The sequence below is a fragment of the Canis lupus genome, chromosome 21 (assembly GCF_011100685.1).
Source record: "Canis lupus familiaris isolate Mischka breed German Shepherd chromosome 21, alternate assembly UU_Cfam_GSD_1.0, whole genome shotgun sequence".
NCBI lineage: Eukaryota > Metazoa > Chordata > Mammalia > Carnivora > Canidae > Canis > Canis lupus.
In genome coordinates this window covers 16019726-16031764 of record NC_049242.1, presented here as the reverse complement: position 1 = coordinate 16031764, position 12039 = coordinate 16019726, and the positions used below count along the sequence as shown (strand labels likewise).

Below are 12039 nucleotides of genomic sequence, written 5' to 3'. Positions count from 1 at the left end.
TCAAGAAAACTTCTATTTAACGAGGCACACTGTAAAACACGTACAACCCCCAACGCAGAGGCAAGTCCCTCTTAGGTATTAGTTTGGCTCTGAGAAATCCAAAGGCCTAGCTAATGCAGTGAGATTCTTTATGTTCACAGAGTTGAGCATGCCACCTTCTGGCACACTTGCTTATTTTATGTCTAAAAACTATAGTCCTAGAAGTTGCCAATAACTCACAAGATAGAAAAATTTTGCTGAAATCAATGTGGGATTACAATGGCGATTATGGGGAACATTCCAATTAGACAACATTCATTTAAGAAGTGTACCTGAAAGCAAGGATTCCCGAATTAGACAGAACCGGATACATGTTTTAATTGGCAAGCAGAAGCCTCCAAAAGGTTCCCAAATTCGTTAAGTTTCATTAAGATTTACTACAAAAAGCTAATGAAAAAGAGAAAAGAATCTAAAACAAGACTAATTAAAAAATATGCCTTAACTCCTGCTGTTCCTCTCTATCCTTTGAGTATTTATCCCAGTGATCCTCTGTCTAAATTGCCTTTCCACTCTAAAGACAGTGTTAGGGGAGTTACCTTTAAAAGTAAGACCACCCGAGGTTACAGAGGATCCCCTTCAGGTATCTTTCCCCCTCCTTGATATAAGGGCCACAGGAGAGAACTTTTTTTTTTTTTTTTTTTTTTTAGGAGAGAACTTCTTAAACTGAGGGAAGATCTTAAGAGTTTTTGTAAATTACCTCCTTTTTTTGATATATTCCAAAGGATTTGTTAAACCAATTTTGATATATTCCAAAGGATTTGTTAAACCAATCAGGCTTATCTGACATGCAAATTACATGGAAAGCTTTGTCAAATAATACTAAGCTGCCTTTACATTTGTGAGATGAAGCAAATGTGGAGGAAGGCTATTCTGCTTCTGCAAAAATGGCCCCTCACTGCCAGACTTCTGTCATCATTTTGAGAGAGGGAAATACAATTTCACATTGCCACTTCCTTTCTCAATCTAGACTCATTGATTACTGATCCTTTCTCTTCTGGGAAAAGCTGTTTCCTTCTTGCTTTGTATTTTTACATTCTAAATATGGCTTGGCTTCCTGCCCTGGGACTTGCAGGTTGTTGGTTCTTCCTTTTACCATATGTGGGAGTGACTCTCCACCTTGTGAAGATATCGTTTTACACCCTCCTTGAGGATGCCTCCCTCCTCTTGGGCCCATGAAGTGCTTTAATACTGCCAGAAATATTTACTGTTTGTCCGAGCTGAAAGCTAACAGGATTTAATGACTCAATAATCAACAACTTAACTAAACTGAAAGCTGATATTGATAGCTTGATAGGAATATTTTTAGGCCTTCTCCCCTTGGCTATATGTCCAGAGAGAAAGAAAACATTCTCACAGATGGATGGAGGAGTTTGTCAGTTCTTTGCTATCATTGTGGTGGCAGCCCAATTCTTCGAGGAATTAAAAATAGCTGTCCTGTTTTGCCCATCTAGTCTTTATAGGACCAGAACTGTGGTTCCAATATCGATTCAAAGATCATCAATCTTTTTTACCATCTCCTCCCCCCAACCATCCCTTTTAATTTCTGCATCTGTATTTAATTATGTCTACATGTATATTGTAATGATGTTATTTCTTACATCTGGATAGTATTACTAAAAGTAACTTATAAAAGATCTCTATTTAGTTGGTTTCAGGGCAAGCACTTATAAAAAATGTGGATTCTGAAATTCTCAGAAAGATAAAAACTGGGGCACCTAGGTGGCTCAGTAAAGTGTCTGCCTTCGGCTCAGGTCATGACCTCAGGGTCTTGGGACTGAGCCCCACATTGGGCTCCTGGCTCAGCAGGGAGTCTCCTTCTCCCTCTCCCTCTGCCCCCTGCTCCTGCTCTTTCTCTTGCTCTGTCTCAAATAAATAAAACTTAAAGAAAAAAAAAAAAACTAACCCAAATATTTTTCAAGTTCATGTGATTTGGAAAAATATTTGATATGAAAGCTAGTTTAAGACTGATGGTTTACAAGACATGTTTATGTCTTTAGAGTTATCAGCATTATATATAAAACTTTTATTCTTCCTGAGTTTACTAGCCAAATAAGTTTACATTTCTTCTATGATCTATGAATAAAAATAATAGTTTAGGATAATGGCTGACTTTGCCTAAACTTTTAATGAAGTTTTCATAAATAACTTAAATATAATTTTAAAGAACAAGTAGAGTAAAATTTTAAAAAGTTTCTCCAAATCTTTCTTTTTTTTAAGTTTCTCCAAATCTTTTTGGTAATTTGAAACCTTAAAATTTAGCTAATAAGTTAAATCCATTAAATATCTAGATTATTTTTAAATAAGACAAAATACTAAAACATTAATTACTAAAACATAGGTTTACTATGGTTTACATAGGACTACTTTTGGTTTACTACTACAGGGAAACTAAAAAAAACATTTGGATATTATTAAAGCTAAATTAGAAAATTTTAAAAGGTATATAATTCAAAAAATTTTGAAATGTATTCATGAATTTTCAAATTTAAAACTGGTATATTTACAATTGCTTACTTAGTTTTCACTGGAAATTAAGGTTTCTAAGGGTTAAGAATTCTAATTAATATATGTAATTAATGTTACTAAAAATAATAAGGGAAACATTTCCCTATGCCAGGTAAGTAGGATGTGTTTTCGTAAAAACAAAAACATGAAGAATGGAGATTATCTTTTGTTGAGGGGAAAGAGTAATTTTGTCCTAAAGTGAGGCTGGTTTTCTAAAGAGGAAAAAACAGACAAAATCAGAATGTAGGCAAAACAAACTGTAAAAAGTTTGCGGATAAGGAACCTTAAATTTAATTAAAGTTTTAGTATCAAAAGTCACCTAGTACAAAATTAGAAATTGGTATTCCCTCTAAAAAGGACAAAGTTTTCTTAGACTGTTAATTTGCTTTTGATAAGACACTAAATTTCTTTACCTTTCATATTTGAATTTCATAATTTGTGATCCTGTCCAGCAAGTGCTTTAAAAACCTTTTTCTGGTATTTTGACATTTCTCCAAATCAAATTCTAAATGAAGGCTTTTTGATATATTCCAAAGGATTTGTTAAACCAATCAGGCTTATTTGACATGCAAATTACATGGAAAGCTTTGTCAAATAATACTAAGCTGCCTTTACATTTGTGAGATGAAGCAAATGTGGAGGAAGTCTATTCTGCTTCTGCCCCTCACTGCCAGACTTTTGTCATCTGAAGGTCCTTTTAACATGGCAACAGTGTGCTCCCGAATCAGAAAAATTAAGATGCGATCTGTAAGCAGTGGCTGTAAATAAGAGTCACACTATCGGAAAACCTAAGACAGCAGCTTGGTTCTTACTGGCTCTCTGACAAACCCCATTTTCTGTTTTTCTTTTTTTTTTTTTTTTTAATACCTTCACCCACCATAGTACATTTAAGGTGATTCAAATTATGAATAGACTTCAGTGTGAAGACTTGTGTAAAACTACAAAAACAGACTACCAGCAAGGCCTGACCTGTTTGGTCCATAATCCTGGAAAAATTGTTCTCAGAGGCTTCAGACCTCCTTCTGGACCCTCTCAATACCTGCTGCCAGACTTCAGCTATCATTTTTGTACGGGTTATCAGTGTTCTCTGCATTTTCTGGAGCCTTTTCCAGCTGCGAGGCTTATGCCTCACAGTGAAAAAAAAAATGTAGAAAATATTTCTCATTGGAGTATACCTTCCATGGTCTCTTCTGTAGTGATCAATGCTCTAGGTTAAACCCACTTCATTGTGCATATCTTAAGAGCTTATGAAAATCTTGCAAATTCTTAGAATTCTATTAGTATACAACCTTCCATTGATTCACTGTTGTCTCATGCTGGTATGACAAGCTATAGGAAGTTTCTAATGTCTTAAGGTCAAGCCTGTTGTCAACAGGTTCAAGAAGACCTCCTAGATCCTAATTCAAAGGAAACTGTCAGTCACAATCTGTAGTCTGGTGACTAGGTATTCTACAGACATCACCAGGGGAAGACAGCCTTGCGCCCTGGTGGAAGAGACCTTCCTTATTACCAAGTACTCCTGGCCACGGACACTGCTGCAAAACTAGAAGATGCTGGAGACCCCAAAATCAAATTGACGGTAAAGAGAAGTAGCTGACATCCAGGTAGAAGGCTTCTGCCCAGGATGACATATCAAGACTTCACATTCCAAGTAAACATAAAGCTTTTTCCTCTTTTCCTTTACTCTGTATTGGCCTGGGAAGAAATACACACTCACCTGTATCTCTCAGGCCACTGCTAATGTGGGGTAACCTCTGGAATTGAGACAACCTTTTACTTCAGGGCAGGAGAAAATCTAACTGTGCCTTTAAATTTTCATAAGCAAAATAAGGTATTTCATTGTTTCGACTCCGCTAAATTTAAAGGATTTATGCCAGGATGCTTTTCTGATTCAGGATTCACTCCTTTGGGCAGATCTCTATTTCCTGGTTTACGGATAAATGTAAATGAGGCTATGATCAATGACTTCTCCTTAATTCTTACAAAATCTACTGCTAAAGAAATAGCAGCCCAACAAAGATCTTTAGATTCTGTAACCAAACTTGTCCTTGATAATAGAATAGCTTTTGATTATCTTTTAGCTGAGCAAAGCTGTGTCTGTGATGTGGTGAACATTTGCTGTGCCTAGAGTAACACTTCTGGGTAAATTGAAACTCAGTTACAGAAGATCAAAGAACAGGTTGCTTGGCTTAAAAAGGTGATTCCTTCTAGAGTCTCTGACTTAACATGATTTTGACTAGTGCTTAGTGATTCTTGGTAAATTTGGTAGAGTACTCCTTGGTTACCAATCTATTTCATCCTTTGTTTTCCTATGTCTCTTATGTCATTTGTCATACATGAAGTAAAAACTGTTGCTAAGGAACACATCTTGGAAGCCAAACCCACAAAATTGGTGGGCATGAGTTTGGCACTTGAAAGCTGTTAAGCACTTGCCACATCTAGCTCAAAGACTGCCATGTTAAGATAAGTTGGTCACGAATAGGCTAGATTCACACAGGTCACTTGTCAACTTCAAGAAAATTTCTGGGCAGTAAGTACACTGTAAAACACACAATCCTCACAATCCACACCATAACCTCCCAGGTATTACGGTAGCTCCAAGAGACCCAAGGCTTAGCTACAAGAAAAAAACTGGATGATTGTTTTCCTTTTGTCTTATTTTATGTCCTAAGAACTTGGCTTTATGACCACTGAGAATATTCTTTTTATTCTACTACCCAGAGGGTGCACTTACCAGGGTACACTTTGATGACCAGTAGAATAGATGGGTTCTGAGTCTCTCTGTCCAGCCAAGCTCTCAGCAGACTTTTTTATGAGAGGTCCCAGGCCATAGGGACCTTTATTGCTTGTTAGTGCTGGAAAGTCCCATTCCTAAGTGGCACTTGGCTCGTGTCACAGATTAGTGGGTTTGTGACAGGAGGAGTCTCACATTTGTCTCACATTTTTGTGGGAGATTAGAGACACTGTTTTCATTGCATTATCCTTACAACCTGTGCAAGGAAGACTTTGCTTCCTTAGATTAATTTTGGGAGTAAACTTTTGGATCACGAGGGCTACATTATCTACACTCTTCTCTGGATGCCTCTTGTAGCTTTGGTTAAACCATTTAAAAGGCTTTGATTTGAGTTACTACTGATAGATCTTATTTGTCAATGCCTAGACAATGGATCCTTTAAATTGATTATATTTTAAAAATATCTATTTTATAGAGAGCTCTCAATTGTATTACTATAATAGCTATCACCTTAGGGACTCTCCTGATAAGATGAAGAGAAATCAGACTTCAGACAAAAAATCAATATCCACGTCCAACATTAAATGCCCCTTCTTAACTGCTTGTTTTAACTTCCATTTCCCTACAGGATTCACAGAGAACTCTGGCCTAATGTCTAGGTTAAAAGTTGCTAATAAATGCTGAAACCAGACAATGAATGTTAACAAAAGGACCCAAGACTGGCAGTCAGGCTCTCTTTGCTTCTATCTTCCAGGGCTCTGTAATCAGGGTCTGTTAGCTTCAGGCATTCCTATGTAATGTCCTTTACAAGCAGATCTTAAACCATCTGCCGCAACAGGAATCATGTTCCCTGGACAGCAGAAAATATTTTATAAAGCCCTTTTACCCCTACTTTTAGAAGACTACCAAATTTAGAGAAGAATTAAAAAGATTAGTGACTATTCACAGCCCCTGCTTCAGAGAAGAACAATGACCAAACCTTCTCCTGGACCTTCCTACAAATGGTTTGCAAAAGGCCAATAGTCAGGGACTAACAGAAAAACCAAGGTTGAACTGTACACCCCCCAAAAAAGGCTTTTGTTAAAGTTCTTTCTTCCTTTCTTCCTTCCTTTCCTTTCTTTCTTTCAAGATTTTATTTATGCATGAGAATACACAGAGAGAGGAGCGAGAGAGGCAGAGACACAGGCAGAGGGAGAAGCAGGCTCCATGTAGGGAGCCTGACGTGGGACTCAATCCCGATCCCGGGTCTCCAGGATCATGCCCTGGGCTGAAGGTGGCACTAAACCGCTGAGCCACCCGGGCTGCCCGGTTATAGTGCTTTAGAAAGATTTTACAAAGGCATAAAACTTTTGATCCCAGTTTTAATTAAAAATCTGATATAGGGGATCCCTGGGTGGCTCAGCGGTTTAGCACCTGCCTTCAGCCCAGGGCATGATCCTGGAGTCCCAGGATTGAGTCCCACATCGGGCTCTCTTCATGAAACCTGCTTCTCCTCCCCGTGCCTGTGTCTCTGCCTCTCTCTTATTGTCTCTCATGAATAAATAAAATCTTTAAAAATAAATAAATAAATAAATCGGATATAAAGCAAATTTAGTTAGCAAAAAAAGGCCAAGCCCTTGATATTCAGGCCATAATCCAATTCTGTGGGAATTAGTAACAACTGTCTTTATCTTACAAATCTCTCTAAAACTAGAAATCCAACTCTAGAAAAAAATCAAAGCCCACCTATGCCTCTCACAATGTCTGTAGATATTATAAAAGATCAGAATATTGGGACAAAATTGTCCTGCACTTAAGAAAATTTGTTTTGCATTCTTTCACTGTCCCTTGAAATTATCATGTCTTCAAAATGTAAATACAGCCCACAATTGCCTGTGACTGAAAATTAAAAATGCATATTTCTAAAATGGCTATGTGCCCAGATTCTGGCACCTTCTATAACAAGCAGATAGGTCTATCTCCACCTTAGAGAAAACTTGGATAATCTCTCCATATCTTTGGGATGTAAATTTTCTACCCCCATCATCTCTAGGACATAAGAGCTATTCTTTGACATATAAATATTAGGGAGAAGTATCTGAACAAGTATGAGTAAAAACAAAAGTTATAAGAGTTTTATTTGCATCTTGTCTGTATATTTGTCTATATACTAGACGGTAATACTAAAATTTTAAAAGCTCTATTTTACTTGGTTTGAAGGCAAGTGCTTGTAAGGACTGGGTATTCTAAAACTCAGAAAGCTAGAAACTAACCCAAATATTTTTCAAGTTCATTTGATTATTTAGTATTAAAGCTAATTTAAAGATGTTGGTTAAAGACATGTCTGTTATGCAAGAGTTAAATAAGCTCATGTTATCTCCTTTGCAAAACTTATCAGAAAATAAATTTAGCACAGTGGTTGACTTTACTGCCTCATGAAGTTTTGTGGGTAGTCTAAACATGATTGTTAAAAAGTAAGTAACAGGGCAGCCCGGGTGGCTCAGCGGTTTAGCGCCGCCTTCAGCCCAGGGCGTGATCCTGGAGACCCTGGATCGAGTCCCACGTTGGGCTCCCTGCATGGAGCCTGCTTCTCTCTGTCTCTCTGTCTCTCTCTCTCTGTCTCTCATGAATAAAAAAAAAAAAAAAAAAAAAAAGTAAATAACATAAAAAAAGGTTTGTATATAAAGTTTTTTTTTTCTTTAAAGATTTTATTTATTCATGAGAGAGAGAGAGAGAGAGAGAGGGGAAGAGACACAGGCAGAGGGAGAAGCAGGCTCCACGCAGAGAGCCTGATGTGGGACCCAATCCCGGGACTCCAGGATCACGCCCTGCGCCGAAGGCAGGTGCTAAACTGCTGAGCCACCCAGGGATCCCCATAGTATGTAAAGTTTTAATTGCTTCCAAAATCCTTGGTAACCTGAGACTTCAGAAACTTCACTGTTTTGCTAAATTAAATAATGAATTAAGTGTATCTAGATTACTTAATGAATTTATTTTATGTCTAGTGCCTAATTTGGAAATTCTCTACTGTTATTACAGAGAAACCGTTTTGTGCTTTACTATGAAGCATGTTTCTAGAAATTATGAAATATATTCACAAAACACTTCACAATTGCTTACTACTTAGTTTTCACTAGAAATTAAAGTTTCTAAGACTTAAGGAATCTAATAAATGTAATTAAGACAAATGGAAATAAGGGAAACAACTCTGTATGTAGGGAAGAGTAAGACGTATTTTGGGTTAAGAGATCGTACACTAAAACTGCAGCCAATGTTGGCCATCTCTGACCTGAGGTCTCAAGTGACCTCAAGGAGAAATCAAACAGGTAGAAGCAGAAGACTAAGGAGAAATCAAACAGGTAGAAGCAGAAGACTAGTTAAGCAATATTTCCAAATCAGATATGATAGAAACATATTAAGATGACCTAAGGGTCTTTATGTCTTTATGGAAATCAATAAACCTTAATTTTAAGGACCGTAACAGGTTATACAGAACTGCTTACAAGCACATAGACACCCTCCCTTTTGTTTCTACAATGTGGAAGGACTCTCCCAGGCTATAGCCCTCAGTAAGACCAAAAAAAAAAAAAAAAGCATTTACTAACCTACTTTGTTTTTTTTTTCAGATTGACAAAATACAGGTGTGCTGAGGGAAAAGAAAATAATTTTGTCCTAAAGTGAGGGTGATTATTTAAAAGAGGGAAAATTTAGGACAAAATCTGAATGTAAAGAAGTTGTAGGTTTATGGAACAATAATTTTCGACAAGAATTTTATGTGTGGTCAGTACTGGCGAAGATGTGGATGAATGTAAGTAAGTAAATAAGTTTGTTTTCTCTTTGTCAAAAGGACAGAATTTTCTTAAACTATTGGTCTGCTCTAATAAGAAATTATAAACAAAGCCTTTCTTTACATTTAAAGCACAGATGACAGATTCTTTGTTTGGCTGAGTCATAATATAAAAAGCTACATTTTGCTCACAATGATGGAACCATTTTTATTTGCCTTTGAAATATTTTATTGTCATTTTGGTTAAATAATTAAATGCTATTTCATACTAATTTGTGATCCTATTTAATCAAATGTTCAAACTTTTAAAATATATTTTGATATACTTCAAAAAATCAAATTCTGAAGTTTTTGGACCATAATCTAAAATTTAAAAGATTTTGTGAGAATTTGGTCTAAGTCTTATCATGTTACTATTTCACTCTGATGCTAATGCAAATGTCTTCAGTAAGACTCAAGATCATAAAACTGAACCAGGTAAGAATTTCTGAACTAGTTAAAAAAGCAGATTCAAGCAGAACAAGAATTAAAAAATCGTACTGAATGAAGAATTATTTTTATAATTTTGAAACACTGTTTTAAAATGTTTTTTTTTTTTTTTTTTTTTCGGGATCCCTGGGTGGTGCAGCGGTTTAGTGCCTGCCTTTGGCCCAGGGCACGATCCTGGAGACCCGGGATCGAATCCCACATCGGGCTCCCGGTGCATGGAGCCTGCTTCTCCCTCTGCCTATGTCTCTGCCTCTCTCTCTCTCTATCATAAATAAATTAAAAAAAAATAAAGTAAATAAAAATTAAAAAAAAAAAAAGTTTTTTTTTTCCAGATTCTTAAGCTGATTCACAGCAATCAAACATTTTTCTTTTTCTCTTTATCCTATCCCTCCAGCATTCAGAAACCCAGTAAGTGTTCTATTTTCAAGGAAGTATGTTTGCATAATTTAAATAACAGTATATTCTCCTTGTAACAGGACACAATGGGAAAATTGGTAGTAGTATTAAGGTTTTTTAGACAGATTTACATAGACTCAGATGGGACCAGACAGTGGTAAGGACTTCATTGAAGCCTATAAAGCCCCCTTGGAAATATTAGCCTAACATTGCCTACAGAGTTCCCAGCAGCTTTACCAGGTAAGTAATGAAGATCATTTCTTGAGAAGAATTCACCCAAATCTATAGGTACTTCAGGTGAAGTCTGATGGCAAGTAGTTGGCTTGGCCTCTAGCTTTGTTAACCTGGAAATTCCTTATGAATAGCTCCAGCACAGCAGGTTTAAAGAGCCTATATGGTCAACTGCTATTCCTGCTGCACTTATGTAACTTAATCAAAACAAGTTCTTTTAAAACTAAACTTATTTTGCAAACCAAGTAGTGTCAATTTGGCTATCTTTGGTAGAAACGGAGATCATAGAAAGAAAAACACACTTGTGTTGGGCTGGCTGAGAGGGGCACCCAAAATGGCGGACATCTCAAATTGGGTCAAAATGGCTGATCTTCCCACCAAAGCAGCCATGACCACCACATCATCTCCAGTAAATCGAAGCCTAGACCAGAAACCGAAACTTTCCATCCAGGACTTTCCATCCAGGGACCACCCCCATCATCTGTACTATCCCCACCCCCAGCCAATCACCTAGGGACACGGTGTTCCCTTGCCTAATTTGGCAAGGGACCCACCCGGATCCGACCCGGAACCAATAAGGAAGGCTTAAACACCCCTACACTCCCCAACCCTGATGCGACTTCTGTAACTCGGGCCACCTCTCCGAGTCACGGAACCTTGCCCGGGAGCGCTCCCCATTAAAGCACTCTCGAACCTACTGCCTGGCTCTGCCGTTTTTTTTTGTTTTTTTTTTTTTATTTCTCTGCCATTCATTTTGGAAAAAACCTAACAACTTGTGTATTAGATTTTAATACTGTTCATCAAAAACTGGACTAGATCTGAATTATCTCTAGTTTCCTCCAGTGCCTGGCTACAACTCTCTAATCTAGCATTTTTTATTTTTTCTCCTACCTTTCTCCCTTGGAATCATTTGAGACCTAAAACTGCCCCTTTCCTTGAAGGCTTGCCAACCAAATAAAAACTTGATGTAACCTTCAGAAGAATCACACTACCTCACATCTAGACAACCTTCATGTCTGTTTTAGGGGCCTCTCAAAAGATCAGACACATTTGAATTATAAACCAGTAAAATCTGTGAGACTGTCACTGCTTGCTCCCACTCTAGCTGAAGATGATTTCAGCTTGACACCGACAAGTGACAACTGGCTACCCTCAGAACTCAAAAAATATCGATCCAGTCATTAACCATTGTTTTGTTTCTATCAGAACGAAACATCTGATTACTCATTTAATTAAATCATAGGCCTAACTTTGAGAATATACCCGCATGCATCATGACCTCCTAAAGAGTTTAACTGAGCTGATCTATTGCCAGTACTAACAGACTGGTTCAACAAGATGGAAAAATCTATCAACACTCAACTTTAAATGTGTGAAACTTCAGGGAAGTGCCAAGGGCAGGCTGCCCTAAGATGGGCCACTTAGCCCATGAACATTTCTTTGAGTTAAAAGCAATTAAAACCCAGCAGATTGAGGAAAAGCTCATTACATCCCCCATTAACTGCCTAAGTTTACATTTACAGAAAGGAAAGCCTATATCATGACAGAGCTATTAATTGAGATTCCTCTTTACCTAAGACTTATTTGCGTAACCGCAACTTTTATTTTCCAAATGGCTGTCCTTCCTTTTGTATCCACAGACCCCCTACCCTCCTTTCCTTAGCTAAGGATGTCATATAAGCCTCATGTTGCCTGAATATCTTTGAAATTTCATATTTGTTTTCTCTTGTTAATCTGTCTCATGTCAATTTCCTAGTCCAGCCAGAAAGGCAGAGGACATTCTTTCTCCCCGATAATACCAGAGAAAAGAACAAAATAGTTAACTGAGAGTAGCACTAAAGCCTTAAATTTTGATCACATTTTTCAGGTAAGCTGAGAT

General features: G+C 37.3%; 2 protein-coding genes across 9 annotated transcripts in view; one reads left to right on the top strand and one right to left on the bottom strand.

Moving 5' to 3' along the window:
- The window catches only part of ANKRD42 (ankyrin repeat domain 42), an 87395-nt gene extending 78155 nt beyond the window's left edge, over positions 1-9240 (top strand). For 2 of the 4 annotated variants that reach the window (XM_038568469.1, XM_038568470.1), the window contains exon 13: positions 8884-9231. In XM_038568469.1, coding sequence (XP_038424397.1) covers positions 8884-8938 — 55 coding nt within the window. In that variant the 3' untranslated portion in view covers positions 8939-9231. Of the gene's footprint in view, positions 1-8883 lie in introns of all 4 variants that reach the window. The other 2 variants (XM_038568467.1, XM_038568465.1) reach the window with 2 other exon arrangements.
- Positions 1-12039, bottom strand: part of CCDC90B (coiled-coil domain containing 90B) — a 52275-nt gene that overhangs the window by 6261 nt on the left and 33975 nt on the right. The window lies entirely within an intron of this gene.